The sequence below is a fragment of the Nannospalax galili genome, unplaced genomic scaffold (assembly GCF_000622305.1).
Source record: "Nannospalax galili isolate Female #2095 unplaced genomic scaffold, S.galili_v1.0 scaffold841, whole genome shotgun sequence".
Classification (NCBI taxonomy): Eukaryota; Metazoa; Chordata; class Mammalia; order Rodentia; family Spalacidae; genus Nannospalax; species Nannospalax galili.
In genome coordinates this window covers 284,968-300,213 of record NW_008345000.1, presented here as the reverse complement: position 1 = coordinate 300,213, position 15,246 = coordinate 284,968, and the positions used below count along the sequence as shown (strand labels likewise).

General features: G+C 50.2%; 1 protein-coding gene across 2 annotated transcripts in view; it reads right to left on the bottom strand.

Moving 5' to 3' along the window:
* Col2a1 (collagen type II alpha 1 chain) overlaps positions 1-8,356 on the bottom strand; it is a 30,281-nt gene extending 21,925 nt beyond the window's left edge. The window contains exons 1-8 of one of the 2 annotated variants that reach the window (XM_008841288.1): positions 8,038-8,356; positions 3,869-4,075; positions 2,511-2,527; positions 2,112-2,144; positions 1,977-2,009; positions 1,824-1,877; positions 1,571-1,672; positions 79-156 (exon numbers count right to left, since the gene is read on the bottom strand). In XM_008841288.1, the coding sequence (XP_008839510.1) occupies positions 79-156; positions 1,571-1,672; positions 1,824-1,877; positions 1,977-2,009; positions 2,112-2,144; positions 2,511-2,527; positions 3,869-4,075; positions 8,038-8,122 (609 nt within the window). In that variant the 5' untranslated portion in view covers positions 8,123-8,356. The remainder of the gene's footprint in view (positions 1-78; positions 157-1,570; positions 1,673-1,823; positions 1,878-1,976; positions 2,010-2,111; positions 2,145-2,510; positions 2,528-3,868; positions 4,076-8,037) is intronic. The other variant, XM_008841290.1, reaches the window with a different exon arrangement.
* Positions 8,357-15,246: the final 6,890 nt, after the last annotated feature.

Sequence of the window (15,246 nt, the reverse complement as noted above, 5' to 3'; positions counted from 1 at the left end):
TCTGTTGTCGGGTCTCTGGCTCTCCCAAGGACCACCTTTTTCCATTAGAACTGTAAAGACACTGGCATCTTTTCTTACCATCGGGCCTTGCATCACTCCCATCTGGGCACCGCCAGCCTTTTCGTCAAATCCTCCAGCCATCTGGGCAGCAAAGTTCTGCAAACCAACCCAACAGCATTAGGAGGCTAAGTTGTTCCTACTTGCTAGGAAGCCTTGTCTAGAAAGAAATAATTCTACTTAGTCCCTAGTTACTATAGACTAGCTGCGTGTTGATCACAGCTACCAAGGATACCTTACAAAGTTTTGGGAATGTATTCTTAGGACAGTGGCAAAATCACGTCCCTGGAAAATGAAGCGTCATTTGGAGTAGGACCACTTCTTCACACTTTGTCACACTTCTTCACATTTATAAAATTACTTTAAAAATACTTTATTTATTGTTTTTATTTTATGTGTCTGAGTGTATTGCCTGCATGTATATAAGTGCACTGTGTCATGCAGAGCCCACAGAGGCTGTTAGCTGCCATGTGGATCCTGGGAATTGAATCCAGGTCCTTCGCAAGAACCGCCAGTGCACTCTTAATGGTTGGGCCATCTTCCCGGCCCTAAAATTACTTTTTAAATTTTTTAAAATTTTTACTTATTTGTATTGTTTCTATCTGAATGTTTTGCCTGCACGTATGTAAGCGTACCACATGGATGCAGTGTCCATGGAGGCCATAAGAGGGCATCATATTCCCTAGAAGTGGAGTTCAGGACTGTTGTTAGCTGCTATGAGGGTGCCAGGAAGCAAATCCAGGTCTTTTGCAAGAGCAGCCAGTACTCTTAACCACCAACCCACCTCTCTAGCCTCTATAAAATGACTTTTATATTCTAAAATATTACACACCGGTATATTTGGAAACATAAATAAAACACCACTTTTAAAGATATTTTTTGTTCTCTAAAACTTTAATACCCAGCAAAGGACTAAAATCCAGTCCTGAAATATTTCAGTAAGGGATATAGTAGGCATCTGTGAGCTCATTTAAGTTTAAGAATTTAAAACACAGCAAACATCAACATGGCAAACCTACAAAAGCTGGGTAGTCATAGAACTTGTTGATTGGTTTGATTCCAAACATAGCAGCAGCCACACACCTCTCTACTCAGTGGGGCTCTTTCATGAGAATGAATAGGTGCTTGGAATGTACTTGGCAAGGACCATGAATAAATGTCTTCCAAGGACAGTGGTCGAAATTCTTCCTCCAGAGAAACACAAGTGCCCAGTCATGCTTTCCCCACACTCCTCCACCCACCCCTGAGAATCTACCACAACCACATGGTGGGATACCAGGAAGCCAGGTAGCTGAAGGCTTTCTTTACAGAAACCCAGAGAGTTAAAAAGCCAGCCCTTAGCACCACAACCTCAAGCCTCATATGTGATTCTACCCAATTATAGGCCTGGTGCAAAGCGTACAAACAGGCTAGGTACACACTGCTGGCAGCCCTGGGAGCCAGCCAGGTAAGTGTGACTAGCAATTTAGAAGCCACAGTTTTGGAGGGAGAAAGGGAATATAAGGACACTTACTCCACCAAGGCCAGGGGGACCAGGGGGCCCTGGAGGGCCAGGGGGACCAGGATTTCCAGGAGTGCCAGGCTCTCCATCTCTACCACGAGGTCCAGGTGCACCCTTGGCAGGAAGAGAAAAAAGCATTAGTGTGAAACAGTCCTTCTTCAGGGACCATCTGTTCCCAGGCAGCTCTCAGGAGGTAATCAGGCACTCTGTGGGCTTTGGAGGACCCAGAGAACACAGAGTTCATGTGATATTGCTGCATACTCACTTTTTCTCCTTTGTCACCACGGTCACCTCTGGGTCCTTGTTCACCTGCAGGTCCCTGGAGGTGAGTGGCATAGTGAGATGACAGTGAGTCCAGGGGTCACACTGGCTCAGATGTAATAAGTGAAGGATGGAAGAAGGGATCTCTCCTTCTTACCTGAGGCCCAGGAGGTCCTTTGGGTCCTATGATCTGGGAGAGAGAGAGATCCACAGGACAGCTGGTTAGGGAGGCTCATGGGAAGTGACCATTTAGGACAGCAGGTGCAGGTGTGGAAGGATACTTTGTACTTACATCCTTGATGTCTCCAGGCTCTCCTTTCTGTCCCTGCAACATGAAACATTCACAGGAGTAAGCTGAGTAAGCCCACTTAGCCCAAGGAAACCCCACCTGGCAGCCCTAACTTTCAGGTGTCCTCTGAAACAGACATCTGATATCAAAAGAGGCACAGATTGGATCAGCATCCCGCCACTTTTGAAGAATATATGAAAGGGGGCAGGGAGATGGCTCAGTGGGTAACAGTGCTCGCGGTGCCAGTCTGATGACCTGAGGCGGAAAGAGAGAACTGACCCTGGCACCCTGTCCTCTGACTTCCACATACGCAATGTAGGATGAGTGCATCCACACTCACACATGCACTGTACACACATACAATAAAAAAATAAAATAAAACGAAAACCAAGGTGTCCTTACCTTTGGTCCTGGTTGTCCTGTGAAGGAAAATAGAGAAGGTTAGATGTGGAAGAAAGGTAAGTACCACTTCCTGTCATTCAGACTCTCTTTAGAGGATCAAAGAAGTGAAACAACCAAGGGAGGAGGTTAACCGCCACCGAAACTCTTGGGGTGTTAGGATCACAGAGCCTTTTGTTGCTGAGGACTCCTAAGGAATGGAGTGGAGATGTCTTAGTCCGAAAGCATGCATGGCACAGAAAAATGGATTGAGAGCAGAACAGTGAGAAAAGGAACAGCTCACAATGGAGTCAGCCCCTCTCCTCACAACCAGGAAGGAAAGCATATCTAGAGGGCAGGCAGCCCCTCCCAACCCTAACCCTCCCAGAACAAGAGGAAAGCCTTACATTAAAGTTGAGTCTCCTCGTAGCAAGCATAAGAAATCACAGGACATCGGAGTTACAAAGAGCATTGCAGCCAAAGCCATCTGAAATTGCTAAGCTCCTACCCCACCACAGCACTAAAATCCTACAGCCACCGACACTGCGTCGTCATGGGCCCCCTCAGACATGATCTGAGAGTCTGCACCATACAAGGAGTCAGTGTTGGCAAAGTGTGCAGGAAAGGCAACTTCTCACTTCTCTTTCAACTGCCTTTCCTGCCTGAATAGGAAGGGAACAGTGGGCATCCAAGAAACCTAGTGTGTCCACACTCTCTCAGTGGGAGGAGGGGACATCTGTTGGGAGTGCTAGGAAGGGGTCACCTATACTCATCCCACCCATCTGCACTGGTTCTAGCTGGGAGTTAATAACTGCCACCAGAATGTGGGAACATGGGGCAGGAGCATGTTCACCATTTGAACTCCCAGAACTCAGCCTTCCTTTGGCTCATCTGCTCCCTCCCACTGGAGGGAGGAAATGTGACCATTGGTCCATCCTCCAAAGAGGGATCCCACTTTGTCCTCCTGCTTACTGACAGAGGCTTCTCCACCCTGAGGACCATGTATTTGAAGGTCTTCTATAGAGAGACAAGGTGTGGGAATTAATTCATGTAACTAGACAGAGCTCGATCGCCACTGTGGCTCTAAGTAACTTGCAGACATGATTCCAAAGGAGACACTCAGAATCACATCTATATTCCTGATGTGTGTCAGAAACACATCTTCCCGAGGTGTTAGGTGAGGGAGGATCTCTCTTGTGCCCCAGGCCCACTAGCTTTCAACCTGCAACTGAGAAGTGACCTTTCCTTTCTGCCTTTGCTGCTGGGATCAAATGGATAACTAGCTCCTCTGCTTTGCAGAGAAGATCAATATCCATATGAAGGTATTTGCAGTGCCTGCAAGTAATTTATTTATGTTGAATAATAAATAAATAAATTACGACCACTGGCAGTGGTGAGGTCAGCTGGGCAGATGGGGCAGCATTCTCCGAAGGGGATCTCAGGGCTGAGGCAGTCTTTCACGTCTTCACAGATTATGTCGTCGCAGAGGACAGTCCCAGTGTCACAGACACAGATCCGGCAGGGTTCAGGCTTCCATACATCCTTATCTTTATACCTCTGCCCATCCTGCAAACAGCTGCCAGCCTCCTCTGCACCAGAAGGGATGGGAGTGGCAGAGGGCCAAAGCAGAAAGGGGGCGAGAGCCAGAGAGAAAGAGAAAGAGGTTGCAGTCAGCATGAGGTCATTCAAATGCTGAGGAATGGACAGACAAAACTTACAAATCAGTTTTTGAAAATATCATGCATCCTTCTGCTCACTCCACAGCACTATGTGTCTCACTCCACAGTACTGACTGTGTCTCACTCCACAGTACTGACTATGTGTCTCACTCCACAGTACTGTGTGTCTCACTCCACAGTACTGACTGTGTCTCACTCCACAGTACTATGTGTCTCACACTGTGTGTATTGGGGGAATGCTGGTCCAGCAATGAAGGGGTATTACTCCACTATATTCTCTTCATCCACCGAGCATGGGGGAGACCTGGACATTGGGGAGGGTGAGTTGGAAGGTGAAGGTGGGCAGAAGGATGAGAACTCTGAGCAGGAACAGGGAAAGTAAAGATGGAGAATACGGAGAACACAAGAATTAAATGGGGAGACAGTCCAGCCCAAGAGCAAAGACATCTTTTTTTCTTCTTCCACTAGGAGTAAAGAAATTTGCAAATACAGTTGACAACCAAGATTCAACCCACAAAAACTGGAGTTTATAAACAACCAGTCTCCAGAAATAGATATATGAGGGGAGGGGAAAGTGATCTGAGAAGCTGTTAGAATGAGGGTCTGCAAACCATGTTAGGATTTAGGAAATACTCAGGGAAGATCAAGTCTCTTCAAACAATATACCTGGGGCCAGAGAAGGTTAATAAGTGACTTGAGAGACACTGGCCTAACAGCTCCAGTGCTCCCCTCCAGCTGAAGGACACCCTTGCCAGGAGACCCTGCCTCCATCAGTAGATGGCACCCCAACTTGGGTGGCAGGAGATTCCGAACACCTGGCCTTGTCTAAGGGCCGATCAGTCTAGACCTTACCACGGACTGGACCTCTCCACCCGGGCCCCGTCGTCTGGGATTCGTGCTGCACATGAAATCGGTGCTGACAAGCAAGCTCTCCTCCCAGAGAGCCAAGGGCTGAAGAGCCCACACCACGTGTTAGGGAGCGCCCAGATCTGTTTTTCTCATCAAAATCTCCAAAGCAATAGCAAAAGCTGGGGACGAATAATAGCGAAGAAGCACAACCGGGTGGAGAGAACCGGGCCTACCCCGATCTTCACGGAGAGAGGAAGTCTAAAGATAAAAGTCTCATTTTTCCTTTCCACTAAAAGAAACCCTTCTAGCCCTTAGGCAAGATAATCATTGGGAAGGTGAAGGGATCCCAGGGAAAATGCCGACGCTGCTGGAACACTCTCCGCCCCCCCCGACCCCCCAATAGCTGGAGGTGTGTAGAAAGCGCGCAGGCGAGGAGGGGTCTCGGTTAATGATGTCCAGTCCGGACTGAGAAAGAGCACACCATCGCCCTAGAGGGCCAGTAGGAAAGGGAAGGAGGGCGTCGGGGGAGGGTACATGGCGAAAGCGGATCGGATTCCCGGGGAAGCGCCGGCCAGAGGCGGGGCGGGCTAGCTGGGTGTGAGAGCGGCGGGCGGACTCTTTGTGGCTGCGGCTCGGGGCGCTGTGGCCGGTAGACACCCGGAGTGAACCGTGGGATTAAATGACTGCCCCAGAGAGGAGCCAGCGCGGAAACCAGATCCCCTAGGTGCGGCGGAGGCCGGCACCACCCTAACTGCTCCCGAAAACGCCGTCCGATAGCATCCCGGCTGCGTGATCCGGTTCCCCTCGGGGTCCCCTCGTGGCCGCAGCGCCGCATAAGTGATTCTTTGTGGCAGGCCAATTAAACGGCCACCTCTTTCGGGGAACTGTTTTGCTCCGTCGCGGCGTCGCGAGGGGCTGGAGCCCGGGAGGTGGCGGCGGGCGGGCACAGGGGGGCATTGTGGAAGAGGGGGTCGGGGAGCCGGGGACCCCCCCCCCCGGGCCTCGCCTCTCATGAATGGGGCTTTTCTCGAGCTCACACAGAGCCCGATTCACAGGTCTCCGGGAGGAACCAGTTTAAATAAATACGGGCAGGGTTTCAGCCCATCTGGAAGCCATCGCTGCCAATCCCCCCAACGCAAACAAGCCTCACAAAGGACTGGGTTCCCCCCCCCCCGAGCCAGCCGCTGAGAAATGCAGATGTGGGTCAAAGCCTTAGCGGCCAAGAAATTTCCCAAACTCGTGGAAGGATGGAGAGGAGGAGCGTGGCGGACTCTAGGTTTCTGAATTCCTGACGTCCACGCAGGCTACGCTTTCTCCACGTCAGGTCTTTGGGGCCCTGCGGACCCGAGGCTGGGGTGTGGGGGTGTCTATGAAGGTGGGACAGGCCAGAGTGCAAAATCAACCGCTCAGATGTAGAATCACGCTCCTGCGAGGAGGAGCAATGGGGAGGTTTGGGTCCCAGAGCTGGGAATTCACCAGGCAGAGAAGATGCGGTGGGGAGAGCTCTCCACTAAGCGAACGCCACTAACATAGGACCAGGAATAAAAGAATTGTTTGTCACCCAGCTGGTTCCATTGCTCGCCAAAGAGAACCTCAGGCAAGGAGACAGCTTCGTGGGTGTGTGCTTGCAAAATCAGGACAAAAATATGGTCAGTCCGAGCGTGCAAACACGCGACATTCCCCCAGAAGTTGGAGAGCCGGACTCCGGCTTGCTCTCCACCCAGCGCGTGAGGCCGGAATTTCTCTCCCCGCTTCTCGCTGTTGCGCTGCAAGCGCCAGCCCTGCCCCAGCGGGAGCCCGCAGCGCAGGGAGCCGAAAGTCCGCCCGAGCCTACCGCCTTCCAAGGCATCTCTGGAAACAGCCTGGTGGCAGCGGAAAGCAGAGTGTCCAAGGCAGAGGGTCTTTGATTCCCACCCACCCCCAAAACAGGTTCGCCTGCGGTTAATTTACAAAGAGTAGGTGGACTCTCAGCCATCTGAAACGTGCCCAAACACGTGGAAAAAAAATTCTCTCCACTTAATACACTTTCCAGGCATAGTTTGTCCTGAATATAATCCCAGACAGTGGACCTTACCCAGTGGGGAGGTGGAAAGGTGCGGTCAGAACCGCCTTTGGACCAGACTCTAAAACTGCCATCTCTAACTAAACTTGGTTGAAATAGTTATAGCAATTCACTAGCCGTGTTCCCATCCGCTGCGACACACACACACACACACGTGTGCGCGCGCGCGAGCCAACTCGCCAACAGCAGAGCTCCATGCGTTCCAAAAGTTCATTGTAGAAGCTCTGGAGGTAAGGCGAGAGACCGTAGGGGTAGTGCTCTTGGGGGGGGGGGGGTCGTTTGGAAATAGGTCTGATGGGAATGTCACCAACTTGCAGGTGTCAAGTTCCTGCAGCCTTCAGCAGAAGGAAGGAAGTTTCCGAGGGCTGCACCTTACTCTAGGCCAGCCTGGAGGGGGAGGGAACTCGAGAGGGGCGCAGAAGTCACGGAGCGCTTTTCCTTTGTGGCCTCAGATTTCAACCGACCAGTGTCAGAGTTAGTCCTTTGTCTAACTTCCCCCCTTTGAACCCTCCAGCCCTGGACAAGGTTGAGAAGTCAACCTTTCGGCGTTTCTCAACCCCCTCCTGCTTCTAAGTGCAGTGGGCCGGGACTTCTTTTCCTGAATTCAGTGCTTTGCAAAGCGGGTAGCGAGCCTCCTTATCAAAGCTGGTGCTGAAGAGCGCGTTTGTACCTGTGTTCAAACCTCTCGCATCCGACACTTTGCAACTTCATAGTCTCGTTTAATGTAGGGACCTGCAACCGTCTCCAGATGCAAGTCGCACCAAGGAAGCCGGGACAGAGCTCCGAGCTCCGAGCACTGGGCTCAGGGAACTCAGGCATAGCCGGCGCCTAAGTTTCCGCGCCGCACGACTGCGGGAGTCGCTCTAACTCCGCCCTGCGGACTACTGAACTCCAGCAGGCGGGGAAGAGGACCAGGAGGGGCGCACGTTAGGGAAGCAGGCAAGGGCGATGGGCGACTTACGGGCATCCAGGCCCTGACACCGAAGGACCGCGGCGACGAGCAGCGTCAGCAGCACCAGCGACTGGGGAGCCCGGAGGCGAATCATGGCTCACCGCGGGGCCTGGCAGAGCCTGGCCCGGGCGGAAGGCAGGAGGCGGCAGGAGCAAGGTCCGGGTCCGGGTCTCTACCGAGCCCTCATGCAGGAGGCCCTTGGAGCAGGAGGAGGAGGCAGGAGACCCGGCAGCCCAGCAGCGCTCTGCGTCTGGTCCCCGCAGAGGCTCCCGTTATATGCGCCCGGCCCCTGCGGAGGCCGGCAAACTGGCCCAAACCGCGGGCCGCCCCCAGCCCCCCGCGGGGCTGTAACCTGAGACCCCTCCCCCGGAGCCCGCCCAGGCCCTGCCAGAGCCCACACCTGCCAGGGCCAGACTCCCCTCTCTCGAACCTTGCTTCCCACCCCCCACCTCTAAAGTGCCCAGTGGACTGATCGGGCGGGGCACCGAGACGCCCCGGGTCGCCCCCACCAGGGCCTGCCGCACTGCCCCCTCCAACCACAGGCGGAAAGGGGGACCTTCAGCCCCTCCCCTCGGAGCTCTGCCGGGGGCGGGGGGCCGTGTTTGCAGAGGCGCAGGCCTGGAGCCCTAGACCCGGGACCTAGAAGACCAGGAGGAGAGGAGGGAAGCAGCAGAAAGCAGTGGGGGCCAGGAGGCGTGTGCGGGGTGGGGTGTCCCCGAGTAATTGCTAATGAAGTTGTCTCTGGAGTCCTACATCTGGGGGACAGGCCAGCTGAGCCAGGTTTGGGGACTTGTCTCTCAGTACCTGCCCCTGACTCCCACCTGGATGTTCATAGGCACCGCCACCCTCCAACCCCTCCCCCATCCTGGTAGGCGAAGAAAGGGCTTCCCCTGGATCCCAGGCAGACGCGGGACTGAGAGGACCGCCAAGAAGGGGGCTAGTGGATTTCTGCACAGAGGGAGACCTGTGTGAAGGTGTGGGAGGCGGGGCAGCCTGAGAAAGGACTGAAGGAACCTCAGAAAACCCAGGGAGCTCAGACGAAACGGTGCCCGGTGCCTGGTTAGGGAGACTGTCTAGTTCCTGTCTCTTCCTGGCGGGGCTCCAGGAATTCCAGGGGGGAGTGGGCGCTGTTAGCCCGGGTAGCCTTGCTCTGGCCAGGGACAGTTGGCCACTCTGCGGCCCTGGCCAGGGAGTCGGGAGGCTGCTCCAGCTGGACTCAGTTCTGTGAGGTGGGGGGAGCGCCAGAGTTTCCTAGTTGCCCCCCTTCCCCGGCTTCCCGCCTCACCTCACCTTCCCTGCTGAGCGGCCTCGGGTACCCTAGCTCAAGCTGCCTTCCTGAACCCTGGCTCTTCCCTGCCCAGCTCTTCCCTGGTGTCTCCTTTGATACCAAGGAGGAAAAGTCCCCAAATAGACCTATTTCCTCAACAATGAGATGGTCCTCCAGGGAACTTTAGGGAAAAGGGAACTCGGAATTTTCAGGCCTGACTTAAGCAGTAGCTTTCTTGTCCAGAGATTGGATTTTGGTCTCAAGCTACTTCTCAAAGTTGGGAGTTCTTGAAGAAGCTCCCTCCTCCATTGACCAGGCTCGAGCTTGGGGGTGTGGGTGGGGCGTGTTCTGGGCTTACCCCTACCTCTCCTCATGCTTTGAAGATTCTCAGGATAGAAACAGGAGTTCCAAGTGTGCAAAACTTAATTTTTGTACAAGTGTGCTGGCTGGGAAGGGGAAGAAGGTTCATTAGAGAGATGCCACTGTGGTATGTCCAGTCTGGGTGAAGGTGATTCCTTCCAGGTCTCTTCCATGGGCCAAGGGTCTTTTTGATTTCTTCCCATCCTATGCAAGGCTCTGGGTCCTTCCCCTGCCTCAGCCTCTGCTGGGAAAACTGGTTTCAAGTCTGCAGAGTTTAAGTCTTTGAGCTATGGCTTTCCTGATTTCACTTGCAGGGCAGAAAGACCAAGACTCAGATATTTGTCAAGATCCCCTCAGACCTTTGAGATGAGGCTCCTAAAATGTTTGGAATGCAACGTCTCTCTGCCTTTCTGAACCCTTCTGGCACTCACAGCCTTTATATCTAAAATTACACTGTTACGCTACCTATATTTTTTGTATCATTTTCATTTTCTCCCTTATAGCCATTGAACTTATTTCTTCAAATAGTGTGGAGGGTCTTTCTGGGAAAAAACTGTACCTAGCACAATTTTAGCACATAGGAGGAAATATTTTGGTAAGCTCTTGTTAGCTAATTTAGAGGCAAAATTTTTTTTTTTACATTTATCTATTTACTTATTTTGTATAAGTGTGCACATGTCATAGCATATATGTGGAGGTCAGAGGAGAACTTGTGAGGGTCCTTCTCTCCTTCCACCATGTGAGGTCCAGGGATCAAATTCAGGTCATCAGGCTTGGTGGCGAGCGCCTTTACTCACTGAGCCATCTTGCTGGCCCCCACAAAGTAGAATTTATTTTGGGGTACAAGCAACACACAGGCAACTATAAAGTTAGTCATTCAAACAACTGGTTTCCAATGGAAGTTCTGGAGAAAATGCTAAAGCCCATGACTAAAATGGAAGGCTAGCTGAAAATGATGTGGCTCAGTGAGCAGAAAAGTGGCACATCCTCCCGTTCTTAGCTGGCTTTTGAGTTCTCCTCTAACTCTGATCATCCTGGCCAATGGCTATGACTACATGTAAGAGCCCTTGGTTCAGTTCTCCATTCCTTGGAGTTAAAAATAAAATTATCAGAGATAGGAACTAAGAAAAGTCAAATAAAATAAAAAATTTAACTCAATAAAACCAAAATAAACTATGGGAATTGTTTAAATTCTACAACCAACAAAGCACCAATATTTCACCATCTATAAAACTTCCAGTGTTGGGAGGACTGGTGAGATGGTTCAGCAGTCAAGAAGAGCACTGGCTGCACCCACATGGCGGCTAACAACTGTCGGTAACTCCACTTCCAGGGAATCCAATGCCCTCTTCTGTCCTCCGTGGGCATTGCATGACATGGGTACACTTACATACATGCAGGCAATACAACCATATGCATAAAATAAAATGAAAATAATAAAAATTTTAAGAACTTCCAGTTGTGGTTCAAACTAGAATTTGACCTTTATGTTGCCCCTCCCCCCAACCAATGATCTGGAGATGACTTATTCAGTCCTCTCACCACCCAGAGCAGAGTGATGGGCTGTAAAGAACCGGGAAGTAAACATTTAAGTAGCCAGAACCTGCTCATCCTTCCTGCTCTGTGCCTGCCAGTTCATAACTAGCATAGTACATTAGAGGTAGTCACCTGACCTCACCAATTTGATGCATGCCGAGGAGCTGTCACATGACAGCACCATGAATACAGCAAGAGAGCTGGGAATGTAGCTCAGTGGTAGGGAACTGGCCTACTGTGAATGAGGTCCTGGGTCCATTCCATACCCTGGAGGACAGGGGGAGCCCTTGCTGATAAAAAACAGCAAGAAGAGACAGGGAAGTAACACGAAGTTGACACTTGATTATAAAACACAATGCCTAGGGTCACAGCGTAGAGTACAGTGCTCAGTGGTCCCAGGACTATCCTGATTTGTAGTCTCCTGCACTCATGATGATGAATTTGAATGTCTGGTAAAATATTACCTTAGATTTTTAATCTGTTCGTTGAGCAGAGACAGAGTAATATTTATTCCAGTTTAGAAAAGTCTCCATTAAACATAATAAAAATAAATGTTCACTTACTTAATGTGAAAAACTTTCATGGCTGTGTCAGGTAGATGAAGAGATGCCATAATCTCTAGAGCTACTAAACTGGAACAAAGTTGTCTTCCTCATTTGGTAAGAAAAAGGACCGCGGTATCTGAGGAGGGTCCCATGTAGCATCATCCTTCACTCACACATCTGGAACAGTATATAGAACAGGAGGAAGAGCAGTTCAAACTTAACAGTCACAGTTGGTGCAGTTACCCCAAATCAGATAACCTCAGGAAACAGGAAACAGATCAATTAAATCAGTGATGTGTTGTATAGACAAAATAACCATTTCACTATTTTTCTCTCTTTTATGGGGACATTAAATTTAGGCTTTTTTTGTGGTGCTGAAGATTGAACTAAGGGGCCTCACACATGCTAGGCAAGCACTCTACCACTGGCTATGTCCCCAGCCCAAATTTAGACTTATGTAGACACAGCCTTATTGGGAAAGATATTAATAGGTAGACTGTAAAGAAAAGATCTCTTTTTCTTCCTCTACCTAAATCCACTTAAAAATAGTGATAAAGTAAGGAAGGATTCACATTCCAAAGAGGTAAGTCCACCCCAAATATGGCAGGTGGTGAATGACGAGCTTCACAGGGCCTTGGAGGAGGGGGTGGGCCCGGCTCCCCCGACACCCAGCCTCTGTTGTTGAGCTCAGTTCAGACAGCCTTTCAAGATGTGTTTATGTTCTCCTTCGGCATTTTTGGGCCAGAGGAACAGGAGCAGGACTGTCCAGGACAGGGTTTTTCCAGATTTATGGTGTACATTCCATTCCATAGGAGTATAAATGTGTTACTATGTGTTCTCAAGTGCAAACAGCATTAAGAATCCCACCCAGCCTCGGGCTTGTCCCAGTGCCATACAAATTCAGTTTAGCATTTATGCTAGACACCTACTTCTGTACAAAGCAGGAATGCAGAGGCGATTCAATTGCTACCACTAAATCCAAGGAGACACAAAGGAAAATGATGATTAAAAATGCAGGAAATAGTTTCTACTTCAAATGTAGGGAGGGAGGGAGGGAGAGAGGGAGGGAGAGAAGGAGGGAGGGGAGAAAAGGAATACTGATGCAAGGGAAGGGGGGATGGAAGGAAGCAAGGCCAGAAGAAAGGGAGGGGAGTGGAGGGAAAAGAAATATTACAGGGGGCTAGCAAGATGGCTCAGAGGTTAAAAGCACTGGCTGCTCTTGCAGAGGGCCCAGATTGGCTGCCAGCACCCACATGATGGCTAACAACCGTCCATAACTCCCAGTTCCGGGGGCTCTGACACCCTCTTCTGACCTCTGTGGGCATTATACTACACAGGTACACTTAATGTTCATGCAGGCAATACACTCATATACATAAAATAATAAAATACTTTTTTTAATAAAGAAGTATTACAGAAGCCATAGACTAAGCAGAGGCAGGTTTTCTAGGGGAGGTGCTTGGAGTTTGGAAATGCAGACCTACAGTGAGAGCACGGAATACGTCCTGTGTGAAAGTGGAGAGAAGCAGGTGAGCAGAAAACATGGCAGGGGCTCCAGAGCAGTGGAAACCACAGGGCCTGGAGGAGGAAGGCACAGAGGTAAGGGACAACGCTAAGACAGACATGGAAGAATCCTCAGCCGGTGCTAGCTGTCACTGAGTCTGGCTGACCTACCTTACTGCGGTTTTTCCCTCTTCTACGTGTCTCCTGCTAGCCAGGCCTTTGGGTGAGACTGGGCAAATAAAGATGGGAACACAGGGCTGGAGAGATGGCTCAGCGGTTAAGAGCACTGGTTGTTCTTGCAGAGGGCCCAGGTTCGATTCCTAGCACCCACATGGCAGCTAACAACTGTCCTTAATTCCAGTTTCAGGGGGTCTGACAACCTCTTCTGACTTCCGCCGGCATTGCACATCATGGGTGCACCTACTTACTGATAGGTATACCTACATGCAGTCAATACACCCATGCACATAAAATAAAAAATAATAAATTAATTTTTTTTAAAAAAAAGATGGGACCATAAAGATGGCTGGTATTTTGGACTTACTTTCTGAAAAATGGCTATACTTTTAGCCATAAAGTTTTTCTCATCTCATCTCATTTTTTTTGAGTGGGGGTGCTTTTTGAGACGGGATCTTCCTGTAGTCCCAGCTGGCCTGGAACTCACTACGTAGACCAGGCTGGCTTTGAACTCACAGAGATCCACCTGCCTCTGCCTCCTGAGTGCTGGGATTAAAGGTGTGTGCCGTGCCCAGCTTCATCTCATTTTTTAAACAAAGCCCTTTCATACAAAACCTTGCGTTTTTTTGAATCATGCAGCTCTCTGACTTTAAAGAACACATGTCTCTTATCTGCTCCTGATCACTCTGGGAGCACAGACAGAAATGCAAATGCCTCAAACAAGCAAAGCTTGAGGGCTCCCAGCAGAAGCTCCATGTGAAGGAATTGGTTTTACATCAAACCACAGCTGCTTCTTAGAGCCAGAGAACATCAAGCACCGGCATAGCATGGTGGTTTCAAAAGATGCCTTTGAGGAGTTAACAACTTGCGAGACAAGACAAAGTGGGGTTCTGCTTCCCATCACTCTGGCTTTCTTGAGCTCTTAATGCATGGGTAAGTATGATGGAGTTGTGCCTTAAGGCATCCCTCCTTCCCTCCCTCAGCTCTGCTGCGCAAGCAAGGACCCCCAGCACCCACATAAAAGCTGGGTGCAGTAGCAGCATTGTTTGTAATCCCAGCACTGGAGACTGGAGGATCCTTGGTGCTTGTTGATGAGACAGGAGAGCTTCAGGTTCAGCGAGAGACCCTGTCTCTAACAATACAATTGAGAGAGATTAGTGATTGAAGAAGGTCCCTGGGCATCAACCTCTAGCCTCCACACACATACACACATGCGTGCACATCTGCATACACACACACACACACACACACACACACACACACACCCCAATAAAATATTGAATAAATAAATACTGGAAGATGGGTAGTCATATGTGACCCTGATGATAGAGAAGATGTGGTCTGCATGGTCAGTAGTTACAGATACTTGGACTCATGTGCTCTTCATGTGGGCAGGTCAAAGGGTAAGGGTGGGAGCTGGACTAACAGTGGCAGAAAGGGAAACGGAGTGAAGGAGAGTACTATGGCTTGATTATGGTTTGTTCCCCTGCAACTCACGACATTTGCCTTGTGGCAGTGTTTGGAAATGGAGTGGGCCTTTAGGAGATGATCCAGGTATGAGCAGGATTATAGCCTTTCTCCGGGGAGCAGGTTTGTCCTTTCAGGAGTGAGACAGAGGATGCTCCTCATGTTCTCCCTTCCCCTTGCCTTCCCCTGTCCACTCTGATATGGAACAATAGGAAGCCCTTGGTGGTCCATGCACCTGGACTTCCCAGCCTCCAGAACTGTGAGCCAAAACAGCTTCCCTTATGACATCTCAGGAATTTTGTATAGCAACAGAAAATAAACTAAGACAGAGGACCAAAAAAAAAAAAAAAAAAAAAAAAGCCT